The sequence below is a fragment of the Onychomys torridus genome, chromosome 17 (genome assembly GCF_903995425.1).
Source record: "Onychomys torridus chromosome 17, mOncTor1.1, whole genome shotgun sequence".
In the NCBI taxonomy this organism is placed as follows: domain Eukaryota; kingdom Metazoa; phylum Chordata; class Mammalia; order Rodentia; family Cricetidae; genus Onychomys; species Onychomys torridus.
Window position 1 is genome coordinate 12,973,107 of NC_050459.1, and position 24,268 is coordinate 12,997,374.

The following is a 24,268-nucleotide window of genomic DNA, read 5'->3' on the forward strand; positions in this document are numbered from 1 at the left end:
ACTGCTTGAGGAGGCCAGAAGAGGGCTTTAAAGATGTGAGCTGCAGTGACTGTGCTTGGACCTGAAGCTGGGTCCTCTGCAAGAGCAGTCAGTGCTCTTAACCACTGACCCCCTTCCCCGACTCTTGCCAGAGATTCCAGAAGTATTTAAACATAAGTCTTTGGCTCTAGTCTGGGAAGAGTTTAGAGATCCTACAAAGATGCTGGATTTGCATATCTTCTAAATGAACACCCTTATGTGGAAACTACATGTGAGGGTATGACAGAAAAATCCAGTCTAGACACTAATGTTTTTCAGGGAATCAGCTTTAGAATTAGATTCTAGTCAAAAGAATGAAATGTAATTCTGGCTCTGGGTAGAGATACTATACTCTGATCCACCCCCAAGATTAAAACATTGTTTTCTACTGTCTTCTCCAATGGCCATGAAACCAACCTAAGAGTTAATTGAGCTGGGTCTACCAATATTGAAGTAGACTTCATTTAAGAAACAGTCAAGAACATAGAACCAGACACAAAGAACCTGCATTCTGCCCTCTGTTCACTTTAGCTCCCTCCTTCTTTATCACTGGGGAAGGTACAACAACAAGTACAGAACTCATGTGTTACACTGGGTTGGAACCAGCCTGAGCCAGATACCAGGCTATACTGGAGCATGGAACAGATCTGCAGTGGCCAACATTCTTCTGTACTGTTCTTTTTGGTAGAATGTTTATTATACATGTGCATAGGGAATTGATTCCTGACTTTGAGAAGACACAGGATATCTATTGGTTTAGGTTTAGTCTAATTCTCACACAGTAATAAAAACTATCCCAAATCTCATAGGCTTAAAGTAAGATACTTCTCCATGGGCATGCCAGTTCTTAATCCTGTACTTGCTCAGAGACCCAGTCTTATCCAAAGGCCATGACAACAAACTAGACTCTTGAAGTTTCCATCCCAAAGGATCTTAGACTATCATCAAAGCTAGTCATGCCTGCCTACTTGATCACTCAGGAGCAGTGAACCTGAGTCCTGACGGGGGCAGCATTAATGATCTTTACACACCGAGAGACTTAGGTAAAACCCACCTCACTCTAAAGCATTCACCATGGTTGAATGACAGACACACCTCTGTGGAGTACACATGATCTGAGTTCTACAGGAGTCCTCCAAGGAAAAGGAAAAGGATGTGTCCCCCTGTTTCCTCCTAACTTGATTCTTCTTTTTAGAGGTCCAAATTCTGGAAGTCCACACCGACATTTTAGATGAGAATTTAAGTAACAGCACCAGAGAATCATTCTTAAATACTAGCATGTTACTGTGATAACATGTCAGTGCCCTGTTTCTGAGGACTGTTCTAAAAAAAAAAAAAAAGGTAGCAAGTGAGTCAACCATGGGCATTTTCAACTCATTTAATGCAACAATATTTAGAGAAGGCCAACAAAATGATTTCAGATGTAATTAAAAGCTCTGAGTTTTTTTGATCATTCAAGGGTACTTTGGGATAAAGTGATGGGAACTTCTCTCAGTGATTTTGTGTTTGGATGAGTGAGAGGAGAATGCTTTGATGCTTTGCTTCTGAACTGCTTCTCTCTGTCTCTGTCTCTCCGTCTCTCTCTGTCTCTGTCTCTCTGTCTCTCTGTCTCTGTCTCTCTGTCTCTCTCTGTCTCCCTCTCTCTTGACAGGGTTTCTCTGTGTAGCTTTGTGCCTTTCCTGAAACTCACGCTGTAGCCCAGGCTGGCCTTAAACTCACAGAGATCCACCTGCCTCTGCCTCCCGAGTGCTGGGATTAAAGGCGTGTGCCACCACCTCCCGGCTCTGAACCACTTCTCTTAACTGACTGTGGTGGTATGAATAAGAATGTACCTTAGGCTCATATATTTGAATGTTTAGCCACTCAGAGAGTAGAGCTGTTTGGAAGGCTTATAAGGATCAGGAGGTAGAGGCTTGTTGGAGTACCCATGGCCTTGTTGTAGAAAGTACGTCGCTAGGGGCAGGCTTTGAGATTTCAAAAGCTCATGCCAGGCCCAACTGCATTCTCTCTCTTCCTGTTTCCTGTAAATCAGGATGTAGGCATCTCAGCTATTTCTCTAGCACTATGTCTGCCTGTGTGTCACCATGATAAACCTCTGAAACTAGAAGCCAGCCCTAATTAAATGCGCTCTTTTATAGGAGTTGCCTTTGTCATGGTGTCTCTTTGTAGCAATAGAACAATGACTAAGATACTGATGTAACTCAAACAAGGTTCAAACAGGGGAGAGGACATGATGCTGAGCCGAGAGAACGTACAAATGCCAGTGGCTGCCTGTCTTACCTCTGATACCAGCTGACTCTTCCAGTCCAGTCCATGTCCTAAAGGGACAAAGGTGATAAGGAACAAGTGACAGAAGAGAAGGCCTTGTGACTGGAGGTGTATGATGATGGCAGGGTAGAAAGAGTAGATATTAGGCTGAGGGCAGGGTCTAGATGAGGTCTTCACCTGGCTAAGCTTTTTCCTCTGTGTTCTTAGCCCCATGTTCCAGGACTATCACGATTCCACAAGTCAGAGGTAAACATGCTTTGGGAGTCTGTTTGGCTAGACAAGGCTTTAACCAATCAGGAATATTTAGGATTAAATGCAGCATAAGAAGCATCTGTAGCACCATTTGTCTCAATGCTTACCTTGGTAACTGAGTTTAAATCCTTGTCGGTTCTGTGAGTGGTCACTATAGAAGCGGATGAGGGTTTCATGTGTAGTGCTCAGCAGTGATGCAGGCAGGTCAGGGCCACTGAACTGGCCCATCATTGGACTGCTGTGGTAAGGTCCATTTTGGATCTCCAGATAGTCATGATTGGCTTCAGTTGAGAAATTCATAAACTGGATATGCGCACCTATGAGAAAACACGCAATCTTCAGAAAGTTCACAATAAAGTATCCAAGATCATGGCTGATCAAAGAAAGTATCATTTCATTCTATAAAAAGAAGGGCTTGGTGGAGGAAACACTGTATCTTTGAAGAATATCTTGGCTTAGCTTAACTCTGTGTGATCTTTGTCTGCAAAATTCATACCCACAAGTCAACTTCTGTGAAATATGAGTACTGCCAGCACCATATCGCAGAGAGGCACAGACACCATTTTTAGAATAGTAATTTAAGGACATGTCACTACAACCATGATTACAACCCAGACAGAAGGCTGGCATCATACATGATATCATTCACATATTAATCACGATTTTAATCAAAGAAGTCAATAGTAAATTAAAAATACAAAACAGACTTTATAACATATTCGAGGGTCTTCAAGATGAACCATTAAGTAACAGCACTGGTTTCTAAGCCTGATGACATATAATCAGTTCCTGATATCCACATGGAAGGAGAGAGAGAACCAGCTCCTATAACCTGACCTCTGACCTCCACACATATGTAGTGGCATGTGAGCACACTTGTACATGGATACAAAAACCACAAAAAAAATGAATGTAATGATTTTTTAGAGGTTCATTCTTCTATTAACTGGGTTATTATACTATTACATAAAGGATGTTTTAGATAAGCAGGGATTATATTTAATTGCATCACGTGCAAAGCAAGTTACAGAGGCTCTCAAGAAACTCAGTCTGATAAAGGTCAATGTGACTCTCAGAATCAAGGCTAAGATCAAGACACAAAAGACTGGCTCAGCTCCATGTACCAGGATATTGTTCTCATTGATTTGTGTGGACAAGCTATGGTCAATAATGGAGAAGAAAGCCCAAATCAAGACCGTCGAGAGCCTCTTCTGTGGTCCATGGCCTTTGGATGTTTGAATGACGGCTCTAAACTGGTTTTAATTTGTTTGAAACTTTAAACAGAACCCCAGTGACATTAGTCTCTGAATAAATCCATGAATGAGCTTGGCAATGGAATCTAAACTATGAATATTAACAATATAATAAAAATTACCTTCTCATTGTTTTTCCTTTGTTCCTCCCTGAGGAGGGTGTCAAGAGCAAACCCAGTGTCTCCTACATGATAGACCAGTGTTCTGTTGTTGAGTTACATCCTAGTCTCTCCTGATTTTGATGGTAAGGAGTTGATTTTCATCAAATATAATATGTTAAAAATTAAATCCATTGCTTACATGAGCTATCCTAACTAAGAGTAGATACAGAGAAAAGAGCAGGTATCCAAGGAAGGGGGTTATAAATGTCAGGTGAGTGGAGAACTATGAAGAGATAAGGAAGGAGATATGGGGAAGAAAGAACAAAATGATTCTGTCAATTCAAAGTCTTACAAGGAAAACTTGCAGGAGCGACACCCATCAAACTATTGTCCTTCTAGTTGGCTTAGCAGAAGGCCAAGTACCCTGTCAGAATCCCATTTGCCATTCTCTCTCCCCAAATCACTAAGCAGGGTGATGCTTACTGGCACTGTAATTTTGGAGGTGAACTACAGAGGCCCAGCAGTATCAGGTGCTATGCCCACTGTCACACCAGGAAGGTCACAGTGAGGTTTACATTCAGCCCAGATTGATGCAGTCCTTGCTTCCTGTGGATTATCATGACCTAAGCTAGACCATAGCTAAATCACCTCATGAATCAAGTGCATTCTGCTACTTCTTGGAGAAAACTAGTTTGCATTAAATTTGTTCAGCTTGGTTCAAAGGAGGAAGAATGAGAGAGTTAGCAGACATGAAACTTTAGAAAGAGGCTGGAGGGGCAAAAGTTAGAAGAGAAAGTAATATCTTTAATTAGAAAGCCAACATTGGAGAATTTTCAAGTAAGTAGTGGCTTCCTCTTCCATTGTCTTGGTGAAGACACACTATCTTATTAGGAGGCAGGTAAGGGATGCCTGATCTGCTGTTCTGGGTTACAACAATTCAGAGAAAATTCAGACTATTCCAAAAGCCAACCCCATGAAAGACAGCCAACATCTAAACAGAGAGGGTGGAGAAAAGAGGCTTTCTTACTCCTATGGAATTAAACTTGAAAGGGAAGTAGGATCACGACAATTATAGTATTGTGAGCAAAACTATAATTTTAAGAGGGATAAAGAATCCAGCCACACATCACATTACCTAATACCTATCAGCAAATGAAACTGGGCTTGGCTTTAATCTGGCTTAAAGTGGGATTGTATTGCTATCTAATTTCTAACAAACTTCTTCCAGTTTGACATTACAGATCCCAACTGAAGGGATTAGAACAAATGCAGCCTAGTCATCCTTTTATTATCTCACAGAATATTCTAAAACTCTATGAATATAGCAAAAAAGGCAATCGAAGACTCCATCTCTCCTGAAATTTACATAGCACACTTTCATCTGGTGGTAGTTATGATGTGAAGATCAAGTGCCTTTGTGGAGTCCACTGCACAAAGGATTTGCCTTCCAACTCTGATGAAGCTTTAAATAGTAATGTGGTCCTGACTTTGCAGCAAAGTCCTCATTTTCAGCCAATGGAATTTATTAGTATTAACTGCTATGTGTGTAGCAAATTATCTAAAAGCCCCTTTATACTTTCCTCATGGTAAAAGATGGTCCAAGCATTTTATAATTCAGGATATCGTTTTGTGAGATCAGAGTACAGTGGTTTATGGAGAAAAGGATCATGATAAAACAGAAAGAAAAACAAAACAAAACAAAAAAACCAATAATATAGCTAGATTACATTTCTCTTAACTGCACCTTTAGATGTATTCTAGAAAATGGACCTAGAGAGTCTAAGTAGATTCTAAGTGGATTACACTTCACCAAGGCAGCACACACAGAAGCTGAAATCAGTGAAAAGGAAGCAAATAATCCCAAAATATGAAGACAGTGGCTGCAGAGACAGAGACCATTTAAATGATCCTTGATGCTTAGTCTAGGCTGGCCATAAAAGGTAGAGAAGTAGAAAGTCTCTGACATAATGCTAACCTTTGAGTTTCTCATAGGCTTATAAAATCTCCGTGAAGAACAGGAAAGAGCTGTTAAGGAGTTTAAATGAAGAAACTGCAGGTAGGAAAAGACACTCTAAGAAAGCATGACCGTTGAATGAAAATCCTAGTGTTAGCATTGGGCTACCTACCTAAATGTTTTTGGCCAAGGGGACCTCATAAGTCATAAAGCTATTGCCATTGCTGCTGGTTGCATGGCAGACTAGATGAGAATTTGGTGTTGCCGAAGACCCTTGCATGGTTTAGCTTCAGGACATATGGACGTCAGACTGTGACTTACCAGGAAACTCTTTCCTTGCTGGCTAGCTTTCACAGTGCTGGAAATGAGATGCCAAGGGAGAATTTTCACTAACTGCCCCGCTTTGTAATAGGACTGAATGCTACAGCAGCAACATATTGTAAGTCAAGGCATGCCTTCTAGTTCATTCATGGCACAACTGTGATGGATATCAATTGCTTTCCAATTGGATTGAAGGCCTGATCCATAGGAGGGAATTTAGCTCTGGTAGTATAAGTCAGTCCTGGGAAGAAATAGGCTTCAGTGCAGAAGCAATTGCTATTGTTCATTAAATAGATGTGATTAGTCTATCAAGTTGCCGTTTAATCATTTGTGTTTGCACACAAGTTTACTATGCTGTCAGCTTCAATTATTTATACAAGGGAACTCTTTTATATAAGGAAAGATGTGCTAAGCACACCTGTTCAAACTCCTGAGACTAAATGACTATTGATGTGATATAGCAGCCTGATAATCTGGCAACTACATCATCCAATCTTCCTACCCAAGGCTCAGAGAAAGATGCCCAGAAAGGAACAAAAAGATACAAGACTCAGAGGAACGAGTAGAGTATTGTTCTCTAAATCAAAGTACATCTTGCTTTGGGAGGTACAAAGCTGTTTAAAACTCTTGAAGGAAATGGAATTTACAGGGCTCTGGAAATAAATAAAACTCAGAAGTCTCAAGAAGTTCCTGAAATTACAAGATGCACGTGGACCCTCAACAAGATTACACATAAGCAGCAAGAACTGCTAAGGACAGGAGGCCTCTGAGTGACGAAACTGTTTGCAAGTGGTGTAGGGAGCTCCAAGGATGCAGCCCTCAAGAGTTGTTGTCCTTGCTGCGGTGGGATTTTTGGTGAAGAAACTGCACTGAGACATCTATGCATCTGTAAGTAACTCCTCAATCATACTCCCCAAAGTGACCCCAACAATTATCTGATTCACTAAGTTAGAGCTGGGTGGAATTGGTTCTTTGATGTGCCATCAGTGCCCTATAGAGTTATATCTTCCAAGGAAAAGTTACTCAACTCCTAGCCAAGGGCTTTGTCCTCCACCCTGTCCTTTCCCACATGACATTTTTATGGCTTCTAAAATCTCCTGGGTCAAGACTCCATGTGCTGGCCCTCTTGGACTGCCCTGGTAAGCCCTCTACTTACCATGTCTAGCTGACCAAATGTTGGCTGACAACATTTCTTATCATATATATATGATATATATACCTGGCCAAGCCAGGCAGGGTCTTTATCCCACTGCATGGTCCCAGTGTTTTCTTATGAGGAAGTGGGCCAGTTATGTATTCTCTACAGCTTTCTCTCTACATGGTACTGTCATGGGGCATAGCTCTTCAAGGGAAATGCTTTGAAAATGCCATGATCATAGGCAGAAGTTTCTGTCCTGCCAGAAACCATCAAATATCCAGCAGCCACTTCTCAGATTACAACACAAAGGCTTATATTAATTATAAATGCTTGGCTGATAGCTCAGGCTTATTATTAACTAACTCTTACTGCTTAAATTAACCAATTTCTATTCATCTATATATTGCCACATGGCCCTGGCTTTGCCAGTCTGTTGGCAGGTTGCTCCTTGGGTGGCTGGCAGGCATCTCCCAGACTCTGCCCTTCTTCCCCTATATCTCTGCTTGGATTTCCCTCCTGGATCTATCCTGCCTTGCCATAGGCCAAAGTAGCTTTATGTATCAACCAATGAGAGCAACACATATTCACAGCATACAGAAAGACATCCCACAACACATGACCTTCTAGGACAATGATTTATATATATAGATGTTGGTCATGTCTCATTGATGTATCATGTGTTTGGTATCTAGGTGTCCAGTTACTACTACCTGGGACTGCTACTGAGTTCTTCCCTTGGTGCACCTATAATGTGGCTTTAGAAGAAAGAGAGCAGAAGCCCATAAAGTGGTTGTAGTGAGAGTGAAGGTACAAGGTAGGTGAAGACTGGCATTGAAGAAAATTAGAGACTTGCACAAAGATCATGTGCTTCTGAAGTCAGGGCAAATAAGATGTTAGTGTTTGTAACAAGGCTACAAATGTTCTAAAGCAGATAACCTGAAAGTCAATAGCTAAACATATCTTAAGATTTCACAAATAATAATCAACATAATACATAATTAAACAGTTAATAAGACACTATATTTCCAAATTTGTGTTATATTGCATTTAGTATGTGTCCTAATATGGAATCTCTAAACAATTTCCACAGAGTTGCCACTCCTGAATGTGAGAAGCAGACAAGAATAGGCAGAGATATGAATGAAGAGACTGGCGACTTAGGTATGCTGTGTCATGGCATCATTCAGCTAATTAAATTTGCCTTGAAGAGAACCACATGGCTGAATGGATGTTTTAGAATAACTTTATGCTCTCAATGTTATTCTGTCAAAGCTCTACTTAAAACTGTAATCTACTTTCAATGAAGGACACAGTTAAGACAATGAATGGTCACACATCAGTCACTTGGGGAGACTGCTGGGTGGAATGATTCCCAGTTCACTTACCATAGCCAATGGGCAGTGATATCTTCCAGGTGCAGTCCAAGTTGTTGGGGTATGAGCCTGGGAACCCTGGGCTCAGGATCACTCCACTCATGCTAGTCAGTGTCCCTCCACAGGTAGCTGTTAAACAGAAAATGACAGGAGTCTCTTAGAGTTTTGTGTTCAGCAAAGATCCCTAACCTAACACAATTTAATGGACCACACTAGAAAAGAGAAATCCCACAGGGTGGTACCTAGGAATAGTCTGTCATGCAGAGCATGGATGCTAGTTATCCAGGGGCCTAGCTTCCTTCTGCTCTGTGGGATACTTGGGAATAAAGATTCTTCTCTAGTTGCCTTCTGGCACTATAGGCCCTTAGCAAAGGTCAGCTGTTTTAACAGCGTATTTCAAACAGGCATCAAGTTAACTTTGACTTTTTAGCTGTTGATTGTGGTAGTACTGCTATCTATCCATTGGTTGTTCACTTGTGCTCCTACTGTGTGGAAACAAATGGGTACCTCCCTGAAGCTCCACAGTGGTCATAAAGACCGTTATTCAGATGTTTCCCCCAGCCTGCCCCCCTCCCCCCACATGACAGATGGAACATGTCCATGGAATAAGACTTTGGCCTGAAGGTTCACAACTGGAAAAACCCTTCTCTTCTCCAGGATGCTCCAGCTCTGTCTGGTTCTGGGGTCCCAGTGTCCTTTAGTAACCCTGGTACTCAGAGTCCCTTTGTTTGGAGAATATAGCTCTCTGCAACCATGCATCTCAGAAAATTCCATGTCATGAAGATAGAAAGTCTCTGTATTGTAATTATGCACATGCTGTGATACTGTGTCTCATGTTTGCCAGTAAAAGAAACACAGCTGATTTTATAACAATGTAAACATCTGTTTACATTAGCCACAGGCTGGTTCACTAGGAACCCCAGGGGTTGACCATTTGTGATGGGTTAAAAACACCATTTCATGTATTTTCAACTAATGAGGCAAATGATGTCATTTCTTATCTAGAGGACAATGTGAAAAAATTTCTCTTATTCTAAGCACTCAGTTCATCTTTTCAAAAACCTCTGCCAGAAAGCCCTGAGCATGTACCCTAGGGTCTTTTAATTTTCAAATTATTTTCAATCATCAAGATTAGATAACTTTACCCAACAAGGGCAAATTTTATGTAAGAAAATATGTAAAAGCCAACTCTGGTGACTATAGTTAGTTGCTCAAGACAGGCCATTGCGACCCGGGTTTAAACATTCTTTATATTCAAGAAATATCCTTGAAAATTTAAAGGTATCTTCTTCTGCTATGAGTTATGATTCTAGACACTAGTGCAGATGAATTGGCATGCCTGTAGCTTAGAGAGTAGCCCAGCAGGGAGCTGTCAGCAGATGAGAATCATGTGTGAAATGCAGGCTGCTTGGGTGTGGTGTCTGAGCCTGCACTGGGCTGAAGACATGCCAGTATGGTGGCTAAATCAAAGCACCTCTCCACATAGGACCCAAGCTGGAAGGAGGATGGATGTGGTGTCCATTCACAGGGAGGAAAAATGGAAAATAGGAAATGGCTACACAGTCAGGAAGATGAGTGTCCAATAATGGTTACATTTCTAAGAAGGCCCTTCTAATTTTAAGTTTGACTAAAAAAAAATCCAGTGTCATGAAATATGGACATCTGTTACAGAATTTCCACCCCTTCAGAGGAAGTTTGGCATAGTTATCATGAGCAGGATCTGGCACAAGGCTGGAGTTACAGGTGCCATCCTCAATATTGTTATCCACCCTGAACACAGGGCAGGGACAGTGTTCTGGATCCCACAAACATCTAGATACTAGGTACAGGATGACTTCTTCATGAAGTATGAGCTACCAGCACAGGTCAGCCTTGCATATATAAAAAGAATCAGCTGATGAGCCTCAAAGCAGAACTCCCTAAAAGTGTGACCACATCTACCTGCCTTTAAGATACCCAAAGAGCCCCACTGCCAGCATGCTGTGTTTTAAAAATGTTTTATGCATATGGGTATTTTGACAGTATACATGTCTGTGTAACACGTATGTAGCTCATAAGCTCTTAACTACTGAGCCATCTCTCCAGTCCCAGACTTGCTATGTTCCCTAATGGCCAGAGAGAAGCTACTTCTTAGAGTTTCTGTGAACCCCTTTGCCCTGACCTTCTGCTGCTCATACTTCACTCATGCCATCTCCTGCTTGGTAAGTAGCCTATGTGGAGACCTACCAGCAAATGCTATGTTCAAAAGGACAGGTGATCCTTGCTACACAACATCAGGGACTTAGTATTTTTCTGCATTTATATATTTTGTGCAGATTTTTCATGTTCTGGAACCAATAGATGAATTTTTATTTTATGACACAGGTCACATACTCTTGAGTACCCCACAGTGCAAGAAGTCCAGTCCCACCTGCCCCAGTACAAACTCAAACTTTGCTGAGGGACCTGGCAAGCTGCCTGGCCCCTCCAAGGCTTGATGGGATATTAAAAACAGTCAGCATTAATTAAGCTCTGAGTTAAGAACAGAGCCTAATGCTCAGCGAGAAAGTGGCTTATGTACCTTGACTCCATTAGTTCTGCGATTATAAGGAATTAGGACATGAGGCTTCTCGGAAGCCAGTGAGTAAAATATTATCTTTCTACAGACTGAGTAAAATATTATCTCTCTACAGACTCCAGCTCCTGACTTCCTCAGCTCAGATAAATCTGGAGCTAACAGCTACAAAATGCTTTGATTTCTTATGTCAGTTTTCAAGGCTCATCGCAGTCATATGTGAGTTTTGACAATGGGAGATCTCTCTTCACGCCTTGCCAAAAAATGTAGAAGTTGATGTAACTTTAGTATTTGCTAATATAAAAACTCATTAGAGGGCATGTAAAAGTCATATGTCCTGCTAACATAAGTTAGTTATTCAAACTCAAATAAAACAATTTCTTATAAAGCACAGAGCAAACACAATGGCCCTCATCTGAATGTGTAGGCTGGGAGTCAATTCCACTTTAGAGATGAAAGAATGGAAATGGCTTAATGTGGGAAATGGTAGTTCATAGGAAGATGAGTGGTCTGTGTGGAGAATCTGCAGGCTCCTTGACATCCTTCAGCTTCTTCCTTCAGGCCAAGCCTGGGATACAAGCCATTGTTTTACACAGGAGCTTTTTGTGTGGAAGGCATGTTAATAGAGAAATTTATGTTTGTATGTCACAAATAAAATACTGGCCTCTGAGGAGAAATGCTCCCTTGAAAGAGAAAATGATGGTGAATACAGATGGGAATTATTTCCTGAGCAAGGCCACTATAGAGCATGGAGTTCTGTTTGCTCACCACATTTGGGGCCATATATTATCCATTGTATGCAGTCAAGCCAGTTAAACTGTGTATTCCTCAAAATCACTGTATAGCTAACATTTGTTTGGGAAGCAGGGAAATCAGGATGCCAGTGAAGCATACAACAGTTATCATCATGTTGACCTCGTGGACCAACACACTATACGATCATGGTCAACAGAGTAAATCCTGAAACTGGGACCAGCCCAGAGGATAATACACCACAACCTTGGAAGTTGCTTGATTTGTGGACATAGATGGTCCTTTCTCTTAAAGCAGTCTCAGACAATAGAAGCTGCCTGAATGGGATGTGGGCATCAGAGATCTGAATGTGACAACAATCCCAGTGTGGGAGGACCCTACAGACTCAGGAAGAGTCAGAGAGCCTCTGCCGCAGCAAGCCAGGTTCTTAGACAGCTATTGATATAGCTCTTATTCTGGAATACCAGGGTGATAAACTGGGTGATGAGCCAGGCATGCCTGCTGTCAAAATCCTCTGGGATGTGAGAAGATAATGTAAATGATATTAATGGTATTAAACCGCATGAAGAGCCAGCTAGCCCAGGCACAAGGGGCAGAGATTGAGAATAGGAACTGACAGGTAATGTTAAGGCTTATCCAAACTCAGGAGCACCCAATTTCCCTCCGTACTATATGACTGCAACGTGTGGAAAAAAATATCAAAAGTCATGTTTAAAAATTGCATGGTAAATAACTTAAGAACATTTTATATAATGACAAGCTCAGTGTTGCTGGATTTGTTGCTGACCACAGGCTCTGTCATGCCAGTTGAGAAGTGGTGAGAGGAAGTTGGGGGCTGTTTGGAAGGGTGAGCACCATCTCCAGGGGAAGGCCAAGAAAAGAAGACAGGCACTGGTGGTGTCTGCAGTGTAGTGATGTTACCTACACCCTGAGGACGCTAACCCTATGCCTCTGGTCAGGAGCTGGATACCTTGTGACTTGCACTGAGATGCCTTGGGCCTCAGACATAGGTTCTTACCACTCAGCAGGCCGTGGATTGTCTATCACTGGGCCCTTCAATGTGAAATACAAACACGCCAGTTTCTAGAAATTCAATGATTTGCTTGTAATACTGAGATCTTTGCTCCTGCAAACATGCTTTTCCCGAGGCTAACAGCATGTTCAGAAACACCGCTCAGCCTGTCAGAGTTGTTACCAACTTCCTTCATACATTAATAAATGAGGATTTGGGCATGGATTTGAACTGTTTGGCATCTTGACCTGGAAGACTCAGAGCTTCCATGTGTAGACTGATCGAAAGTCCCCCCAAAAGCTGAACTTCTGAATTCCCCAGGGAGGGAGATGCTCATTGCATTCCCGTGACTTTACCCCATAAGACTGTGCTCTCTAATAATGTGTGCTTTGAGAGGTACAGTGTGTGCCTTGAGTGGGATCTGGAAGGGCATAGGTTGAAGCAAGCTGGCTGAATGAGGATCACTCAGCAAGGCTATTGTAAGATGTACTTACCAATGCACAAGGGGGAAGGATAATTCCATCGACGAACAGTTCCCGGCATACAGGAAATATGTGAGCGGCCCTGTTGAAAAGAAAACCACCAAGCTTTTTTCTTAACCATAGCACAGTGTTTGGAGATGAATAATATGGGGACCTTTCTGTGGACCTTTCAAAACCATGAATCTGACTATTGTTAATGAGATCCATTTGGAAATATCAATCAAGCAGTTAACACAAACATGATCCTATTCACTAACAGACTCTTGACTGTCTAAATAGTCGACATTTCTGCTGACTTTTCACCATGCCCAAGGAGGACAAGCAGAACAAGGCAAAGGATGTCTTATGACCCCAGCAAGAGCAACATCACAGCATTTGGCTTGAGAAATGAGAGTGATTGGTGACAAACGGTATGGAGTGACAGGGTGGTATGCTAGAATTTGCTGCCAGCCCATTTGGGGGCAACTTTCCTGACTTTGTACAAGCCACACATGTTCACTGTCAGTCTACCTTTGCAGTGTAACAGGCAAATCAGTAGACTCAGCTGGTCTTCTGGGAAGCAGCTCATGGCTGCTACTTGTCTGTCCTGAAATGAACCCTTACAACTCAGGGTCTTGTAATCCCCCAAACAGCACCAGTACACCATCCACTTTCAAAACCTGAACTTCGCCTTCGAAAGATCCAAACAACTGTGGAGAGATTTGTGAGGACGCTCTGTGCTGAACTCTCTGGACTATAACAGAAGGCTCCAGATCAGTGGTTCTCCACCTTGCTAATGCTGAGACCCTTCAATACAATTCCTCATGGTGTGGTTGGTGACCCTGAGCCACAAAATTATTTTTGTTGCTATGTCATAGCTATATTTTTCTACTGTTATGAATCATAATGTAATATCTGATAAGCAGATGGCCTTAGGTGATCTCTGTGAAAGGGTCTTTGACCCCAAAGAGGTCAAGACCTACAGATTGAGAACCACTACTCTAGATGGTCCCTTAGTAGTGTTCTGTTTTTTCTTTTCTTTCCTGTGACTCATTGACCATCTCTGGCATCTTTCCTCACTTTGTACATTTCATCTACCATGTATAAGTGGCACTAAGATGACCGAGGAAAACTGAACTGGAGTCCAGGGAGGCATAATTTGCATTTATAGTCAACAAAGATAAGGTGGTTAATTTCCAAAGCTAATTATTCTGCCACAAAACTAAGTTCTTTTCTCATTCTTCCTGTCATTTTAAAAATAGTTCTAAAGGAAGAATATGTTTGCTTCTTAGATCTTGTCATCAAATGGATGCTAAGCCATTGTCTTTACTATAATGTTTGGTTTTGAGTTAAGGTTTTGCTCTGTTACCCCCTGGCCTCAAACTCACAATTTCTCTGCCTTGGTATCCCAAAGTATTAGGATTAAAAGCATGCACTAGCACATTCAGCTGAAAATATATGTTTTTCAACAAGACAGTCTGAGGCTAAAGTGAATATGTTTTTATATTCTGTGGCCCATTAAATTACATTTAATATATTTCTTCCTGAATTATGGTTAAGCATAAAGTGCAAAAGCCTTTAAAGATATTTATTGAAGATTATTGAAGATTGTCAGTAAATTGGTCACTTATTTCAAATCTAGAACATATTCTGCTATGGACAGTACCATAAACACTGTGGATGATTGATTTCAAACAAAATTTGTATAATAGATCAAATACAAAATTGGATTCTGGAGTTTTTATCTTCAAGTTTTTACCTAAAGAGTAATTTTTGGATTTTTATGTTTTAAAAGAGCACGAAAACACATTTATGTTGTGTTAGTCTCAGAGGTCACTCAGATATTCAGGATTTATTGGCAGTACAACTGTGAATGTCTACCAGTTTCACTGTGTGTCATAGATGTCTCTGTGAGAACTGTATCAGGAGCAGAGCTTTGCAGGACTGTGTGTGATCTGTGTGTGTGAAGTAATTAGTGTGTTAGTCAAATTGTGTTAGCAATAAAAGCATCTCAGCATCCATTTCTGTTCTTATAGATATTAACAAATTTCTCTGCCTCCCAAACTCTGTTTTCAGTACTGTTTTCAGTAAAGACAATGGCTTGACTAACATTTGGTGAGCAGGGCTAGAAAGCAATCTGATGTGTTCATAGGATAGTGTATCTAAGAAGATGATCAACCCTATGTTATAGGAAATCCCTATTTGAAAGAGGATTTGCTCTCCAAGGTCTTAAACTATCACTTTGAAGATGAAGCTAACAGAAGCTGCAAAAACACATCTTCAACCCAGAAGAGCATGGACATCAGAAGAGGATACAGTGCAGGAATGTATAGCTCATAAGAGAAAAGTAGACTGCATCTATTGTTATAACAAAAGCCAATAGAAAAAAGATCACACAAAAAACCTGTGGAAGTAGACCAGGAGCCTCTACATGTGGAACTCATGATACAGGACACAGAATTCTCTCTATTATAATAAGTGCAAGTACAATGCTTGTCTCAAAGAACCACACTGATTAGTCTCCCTGTGCCTGATTAAGTACCTGTTTCTGTCACAGAGCTACAGAACTTTAAGGAGGAAACTCAATTTCTACAATTCTCAATGTGGGTGTGCAGAGTCTATATGGTTAATGCTACACCAGGCAAGATCCGAGGACTGTGAACTACAGTCTGGCTTTTGCGAAATTAACTACATGAAGTTATTTGCATATATTAATTTTTTTAATACTGCTAACATTTACACTTTCCATGTACTGAAGCATGCTGGGGGGTTAATAGACATTTTCTCCAATCATAGAGCTCATAGCTCATGTCATGTGATTTATGGGGACTGATGTGAACTCTTATATTCTGACCTAGTATTTGCCAGATGCTGTCCACTGGTACTTGGTATAGTTGTTTACCCAACACATATAGAGAGATTAATTGTACACAGCGTTATTATTTCATTGCATGTTATCCCACCTCTTCCTTGATTCTCACTCAATCTGTTTAATGAAGTTAGGTGCAGAGCTTATCTCAGAGACACACCTTTAAGAATACATCGAATTCAATGTCACAATAAATGTGAGAAATTACTTCATGATATGAATTGCCTGAAGAGTACAAACATGAATAGGGTCAGTTTACTGCTTTCTGTAACACATGATTAGAACAGGAAACACAATAGAAAAAGCATTCATCTTGCTATTTATCCATTTATAATGTGTTCATGGAAATGTCTACAAGATTTTGTTTAAAAAAAAAAACTAAAAATTTATAGTAAAACTTGTCTATAGCATTTCTTGAAAATCATTGAATGGTTCTTTGTGGGGAGATAACCAAGGTATCTGGTAGTAATATACTGAATGGAATCAGGGGAAATGCAAATGGGTTAATACTGATGCTCAAGGCATAGCAGCATATCCCATCACTGGGAGCCAGGTGGGGGGTTATAGATACTCTGATACTGCTTTGTTCTTTAGTGTTTCTGTGCATGATTTTGGGAAGAACACCCAATTCTGAAATAAAATCATTATGAAAAATACAATGGTGAGGTCTGCTGAGGTGCTTCAGCTGACTCTGGTGATGGTGGGTTTATAATCTGCAGTGATAGCTCTTCCACAGAACAAGGAGAACAAAGCAAACTGGCTGCATAGATGTGACATGGAGCCTGAACACTGGGTGTGAGCACTAAAGATGACCATGGTGAGCCTCCCTCACAACCCTAAGGGGGCCTACCTGCAAGGTGTACCCGGGCTCGCACTGGAAGGAGAGCACATCGTTCACCATATACCGGTCTCCTATCTTGATTCCATTGCTCGGGAGAATAGGTTCCTGGCACGCAGCCAGACCCACAGCTAGAAGCACACAAAGGCAGAGACTGGGGTCAGGGAATACCAACAACACTTCTATCATCAACAATGGAAGCTTTGCTTTCCATCACTTTCTGTAGAGACAAGCACAGGGTTCTGCACTTCCTGCTGTTTGACTAGAGGGCTTTACATAACTTTAAATTCAAGTCAAAAGCTGATTTTTATATATTACCTTGATTCATTTCCATCCTGTAAGGGAACTAGGTTTTTCTTAGGTTAAAAAAAATGGTCAGTTCCACATTTAGCATAAAGCACCCCAATTTCAATACGGATGCAACTAAGTGACCTTTTCCTGTTGCAGGAAAAGCCTGCAGTGGTGTTCTCTTACCATCTCTTGGGCCTTCTGAGGAGACTTTACAAGTCTGGAAATCTGGGAATTCCTACTCTCTAGGAAAAGGCATACAAGAACACATTCATTCTCTTCTTCCCCTGCTCCCCAGTCCCATGAACAGGAACCTCATGGATAGTCCAATCTTGGATAAACAAGACCAATATTTGCAGCCATGGAATGTTGTAACCTGGGTTTCCTTCAAATATATTTCTTATAATCATATTATAATTATAAAATATATTATACAATAATATGATAATAATAATAAATATATTATAATATATAATTTGAGGACTATATATTCCTTATAATTCCCTTCATTACAGGTATTCACAGATTGCAATAGAAATTTATCATATACTATTTGAATCCAGACCAAAATATCAGAACAATTAACTTTCTTATTTAACAGCCACAACATTCTTAAAAGTGAAAAAAAATACAAGAATGGTATTTCATAGAATAAAACACGTAATTTTTTTTTCAACAAAAAGATTTGAGTGTTGTAAGATTGGTACATTCTGATGATAGATTGTGTACAGCATAGATGATGGCAACTGTGTTAATTTAATTAAGACTGTTTTCACAGCCCAGAGCTGTCTGTAGATGCATGCTGGCTTCCATTCATCCAGTGTTCCATGGGAGAGGAGAAGAGCTTCTCCAGGTGGTGAGTCTTCCTGTAATTGTGGACTTTTTCTCATGTTCTGGAACTTGACAGGAACACATCATGTCACGTAGGAAGGAGTCTTGGGTGGAGGGAATACCAGTTAATTTAGAGTCAGACAGTCTTGGTCCAGCAGTGTCATAATATTCTTGAGTTTCCCTGTACTGTGAAATGTGATGATATATTATGTACCCTAATAAAATTTGGCTGAAGATCAGAGAACAGAACAAGCTACTAGATTAAACATAGAGGCCAGGCAGTGGTGGCACATACCTTTAGTCCTAACACTTGGGAGGCAGAGATCCCTGTGGATCTCTGTGAGTTCAAAGCCACCTTGGACTACATGAGATTGACTCAGTCTATGAGAGAAACAGAGCCAGGCAGTGGTGGCACACACTTCTAATCCCAGCACTTGAGATCTTGGGAAGCACACAGCCTTTAATTCCAGCATTAAGAAGGAAGTGATGTCTGGGTGGAGAAAGGTATATATAAGGCATGAGGAGGCAGGAACTGAATGAAGGCTTTTCAGGATGATGAGTCCTAGAGGTAAGATGTGGCAGTGGCTTATTCCTTTCTCTGATCTTTCAGCATTTATACCCTATATCTAGCTTTGTATTTTTTATTGAAAAAGCATTTTACACTTTAGCTACAGTGAGCATACCTACTGACTGTCCCAAGTGCAGAGCTTCCCACTCTGGGCCAGCTATGCTGCATCATCCCTTGGGACTTCACGCACATAAATACACAAACAATGACAAGGCAATTGATGAATTTGAAGGGCAACTTCAATGGCAACCCATGCCTGCCTCCACCCAGGGTGCACTCACATGGGCACAGGGGCTGGACCCCAACTCGAGACACCAAACTCTTGGAAAAAACAAACACCATCAAAGAAAGTACTGTAAGTGTTCAGCATAGCCACTGAGACTGATGCTCCCCACTCAAATCCCCCAGAGAGCTTTCCAGCTGATCCCACTAAAAAACCTAAGAGAAGTCTTTGGCTGATCTAGCCATACCAGGAGATGGTGTAGCCTTTGCCTGTGGCTTCCACAGGGTGCCAGTGTGTTTCCTCTTCTCTGTGAATCTGAGGCTGCAAGTCATGCATCCCAGACCATCCAGAGATCAGTGCCCCCTTTCCTTATCCTGAGGGGAGGGCCGTGTTAAGTACCATTCTTCCTAGTAGGAATGTGCACCTGAACCCCTGCTGTTGAGTTTAGGCTGCTCCATGAACTTGTTAAAACGCTTCACACCACAGCCAGCAGCCGTTCCATGTGAGAGAAGCAATAGCTATGAGATATGTCCCCAAAATTTCCCAAGTTAGATTTTTCCCCTAAATAGCTGTTTTTAAGCATAAAACACAATTTGCGTTAAACTGCAATATGCTGTATTTCTAACACAGATTTTTAAGCCATTTAAGGTTTTTCATAGAAGATAAAACTGCCAAACATAAAAAGACAATTACACAGGATACCACAGCTGTATTTAAAATCCACACACTACAGATTATTAGCAAGATCGTTTTCTCTTTCTCTCTCTCTCCCTCTTGGTGTGTATGTAGCTTCATTTTTAAAATGTCACTAAAATATAATTGTTTTTGAATATTAGATATTGAAAAATATCTAATGAAAGTTTGGAACACTGTGAAGTATAATTTTCATTCATTTGACAACTGCATCACTTTGGAGCAATTCAAATTTTCAAAAGACAGGGCCAAGAACCAAGTCTTCAATAGCAGAATGTTCAAAATCAAAAAGGAAAATTTACTGAGATCAAATTGGTAAATATTTATTGAGACTCAAATGGTAAGGAGTAATACCAGACATCAATAGCTGAATTGCCTCCTCTTCTGCATGCTGTATAATGTTTTTCCCTTTTAATGTATTTTTATTATATGTGGATTTAGATGCAGTTACTGCATATTAATTGGGTTTCACTGTCTCTTTCTTTAAATTCTATACTGTAATTGAATTCGTCCTCTGAAAAAGGTAATATTGATATCCATCACCACAGGAAATGTAGCATGTGTTTTCTAATTAATAACAAAACACCAAGACATCATTTTAGTCAGGGAATAATATGATGAGACTGAGAATGTTCCACAAAGATAGCATGACATTTGAAATGTAGAAAGAAGCACCACCATGCTTTTCTTCCATCTCAGCACCTCCATGCAGTTATGTATGTTAGAAACTAAGAATGTAAACTCTCAGTGTATGTAGGAGTGGTTTTCAGTTCTCACATTTATCTGGATATTTTTTAAAAATATATAATTAATAATCAAAATATGAAATAAAAATGGTATGACAAGCATCAAGCAGGGTGGTATGCAGTGATGACTTTAAGCCAGCATGAGCATATCAGTCTACATCAGGTGAGGGACAACACACTTTACCAAAGCTATCTTGCACATTGAGTTGGGAGAGAAATATTTGCCTGAGGTGACTGGACTGTATCTCACATTAAGCCTTGAGTAGATGCATCGCAGGAGTGATGCAAAGCCATACTGCTGTATGAGTTTCTCATTGAGACATACATATGTCTAGGAAGATTCAAAAACATGGAAAGGACAACCTAAAGACTGGCTAAATGGGGCGTGGTGTTGGAACATGACTGGAAGTCCAGAACTTAGGAAGATGAGGCAGAGGTATTGAGTATTTGGGGCCACTAGGTTATATAATGGCACTCTGTCTCACAACCAGATAAATACAATATTAATTTTTTTAAAATGTTGATAAATTTAAACATAACAGATTGATAGGAAAATTCTCCACTAATGTTTCAGAGGCAGCAACATCTAGGAAGAGGAGACTGGAAAATTATTTGCAAGATTTTTGACAGAATTTCTATACCTATCTAATCATGGTATACTCTGAACTAACATCATATATGATGATGTGGAACACCTAGTGATGGATTTCACTGGAAGGTGATCCATGCACAGACAGGTTCCTTGATCTGTTTGAAGACAAAGTGAGGATTGTTCTCACAAATCTGAAGAACATGTAACCATTTGTATGTATGGGGGTGGCCAACCCAACATATTATGATGTTTTATAATTTATTATCCATGAATATATTTTCTGTTCACTCTGATGTTAGCATGTGTACTTTGAAAATGTGCTAATACATGAAGTTTTAATTTGATTTAGAATGTAAGAAGGAGATTTTTTAACTCCCATGAATCTAGCCTATAGAAGCAACGGCCATGAAACAAAGCCATTAAAAAGATAAGTGTCGTAATTTGATCAAAAGTAGAGTTTAATGACTTGACCTAATGCTGATCATAAAGTGTCAATGTTGTGTACCAGAGGTGAGCAGATAGCCCACCAGGTCTCTGGAGTACACTGTGACTGCTAAAATCCCAGCAGAATAAATCCAGAGTGAGTTCACTTGAATCTCAGAAGTGAAAATTATGGAAAGCACATGACAGCCACATGCTTTTAAATCAAACAGAGTAGGATTGCTGTGGATATCACTTTGTATGCTGTGAATGTGTTGCTCTGATTGGTTAATAAATAAGTGCTGTTTGGTCAGTAGTCAGGCAGGAAGTATAGGCAGGACGAAGAGAGGAGAATTCAGGGAACAGGAAGGCTGAGTCAGGAGTTGCTAGCCAGCCATGGAGGAAACAAGATGTGAAAGTAGAACTGGGAAAAGGTACCAAGCCACATGGCTAAACATAAATAAGAATTATGGGTTAATTTAAGTGTAAGATCTAGCTAGCAAGAAGCCTGAGCCATTAGGCCAAACAGTTTTAATTAATATAAGCCTCTGTGTGTTTATTTGGGTCTGAGCAGCTGTAGGCCTGAGCAGGATGGAAAAAACATACAATAACCAGAAACTCTGCCGAGGGTGCACACCCAGATGCCTTCAAAGGATTTTTCTCAATGGAGCATTGCTCCCCCTGCCGATGTTGTAGCCTAGAGTCTACAATTCACAAGTTAACGTGAACATGTTGCTCTGTTCGAAGAGCTCAAAACAACAATAAATCTAATAACAAAAAAAAAATGTGGGAAGTAGATCTAATTGGAGAGACTCAGAGTTGGAGTATTTGGCAGAGGGAATGCAAAGTACAATCTTCTAGTTTTATTCTGGTGCTGTGAAAACCCTCAGACCAAAAGCAACTTAGGGAGGAAGCGAACTGTTTGGCTTATGCTTCTAAGTTACAGTTTGTTGTTGAGGGGAGTGAGGGTAAAGAACTAAGGCAGGAAATTGAAGCAGAAACCATGGTGAAGTGCCGCTTCAGGTTCATATGGGCTCATGCTCGCCTAGCATTCTTGTAGAGTCCAGGACCACCTGCCCAGGGAATGGTGCTGCCCACAGTAGACTGGGCCATCCAACACCAATCAACAACCCAGACAAGCCCCACGGACTTTTCCACAGGACAATCTGACCTAGGCAATTACTTAACAGACGTTTTCCTCTCAGATGACCCTATGCTATGTCAAATTGAGAATTAAAGCTAACTAAAACATAAACATTTATGCATGCACACATCATATCAATATGTGAGTAGATCATCATTACACTATGTGGACACAAAAAGCTATCTTTTAATTTTGAAAAAAAAGAAAGAAAGAAAATATCAGCCATGTGTTGTTGTTGTTGGTGGTGGTGGTGGTGGTAGTGGTGGTGGTGCACACCTTTGATCCCAGCAATTGTGAGGCAGAATCAGGCAGATCTCTGTGAGTTCAAGGCCAGCCTGGGATATAGAGCAAGATCCAGGACAGGCACCAAAACTACAAAGAGAAACTCTGTCTCAACACCCCCCCCAAAAAAAAGAAAAGAAAAAAGACAATGTCAATGTTGCTATGCTATAAATACAAATGGTCTCTGTTGACAATGTTTCAACAAAGTGACAGTTTTATGAGGTGGTAACCAATGTGCATTGAGTAGGAACCACACTGTGAACTTTTCTTTTTTATTTTTTTCCCAGGGCTGGTGATACAAGGTAGCACAATTTTTGTAAAGCTGCACAGCCTCTAGCTGCTAGTAAATCAGAAGGATGGGCAACTGGTACTAGGTCATAGGTATTGCATGCATTTTAGATCGACAATATATCCAGTTGACAAAAGCTTGTGGGATGTAACACTTTTGTAAAGAGTAGAACATCTGTAATTAAAGAGCAGTTCTTCTGTACAATACAAGGAGATATGAATTCTAATTTATTAGTTGATTATATGTTTTATTTTGAGGCAGTTTCAATCACTGGAACTCTCACTCCTCTTATCTCAGCCTCCCAAATGCTGGGATGTCAGGTACACATTATCACACCTGTTGAAAAATTATATAATCTATGTCAGCTATGTGCATCCTAAAATAGAACTTTTGCTGATAATCAGTGATATCTCTATCTTACTTAGGGTTTCTATTGCTGTGAAGAGACACCATGACCATGTCAACTCTTATAAAAAAAATTAAAAAACCCATTTAATTAAGGCCAATTTACAGGTTTAGAGGCTTAGCATTTTAATGACATAGAGTAATGCTTCACAGACAGGTCATTTTCCACCTTATTCAACCCTGAGTTTCTAAGGTTTGCTTGATCTCAGGACATGTGTGGTTTGTGCAACATCATAAACAGCACAGGGAGGACAAGCTCTGCACAGCACTCAGGAAGCACTGGTTAGCCCAACAGCCTCATCTGTAGAACCTTGGTTAGTGATTTATCCAGACAGTGTTTGTCTACACCCAAAGCCAAGTTGCCGTAAATAATGAGTCACCAAGCCCTACTTTCATGTTGAATTTACAGTTGATGCTCCATCAACTGCCTCAGTTTCAGACCAAGAACCTATGGGAAAGCATATAGTCTCCTCTTCCTCCACTTTCTTCTCCTCCTCTACCTCTTGTTCCCTATTATTATGGGACAAGTGTCTATCCCACTCACATGCTGACATTTTAACTTCCAATGTGATTTAAAAGTGGGCCCTTTAGAAGGGGACTAGAGTTGGGTAATAATGACATT

At 40.6% G+C, this 24,268-nt stretch overlaps 1 protein-coding gene across 1 annotated transcript in view; it reads right to left on the bottom strand.

The window, feature by feature from the left end:
• Csmd1 (CUB and Sushi multiple domains 1) overlaps positions 1-24,268 on the bottom strand; it is a 600,818-nt gene that overhangs the window by 125,949 nt on the left and 450,601 nt on the right. The window contains exons 33-36 of the mRNA XM_036209300.1: positions 17,178-17,296; positions 13,492-13,561; positions 8,691-8,807; positions 2,646-2,855 (exon numbers count right to left, since the gene is read on the bottom strand). Of these exons, the coding sequence (XP_036065193.1) occupies positions 2,646-2,855; positions 8,691-8,807; positions 13,492-13,561; positions 17,178-17,296 (516 nt within the window). The remainder of the gene's footprint in view (positions 1-2,645; positions 2,856-8,690; positions 8,808-13,491; positions 13,562-17,177; positions 17,297-24,268) is intronic.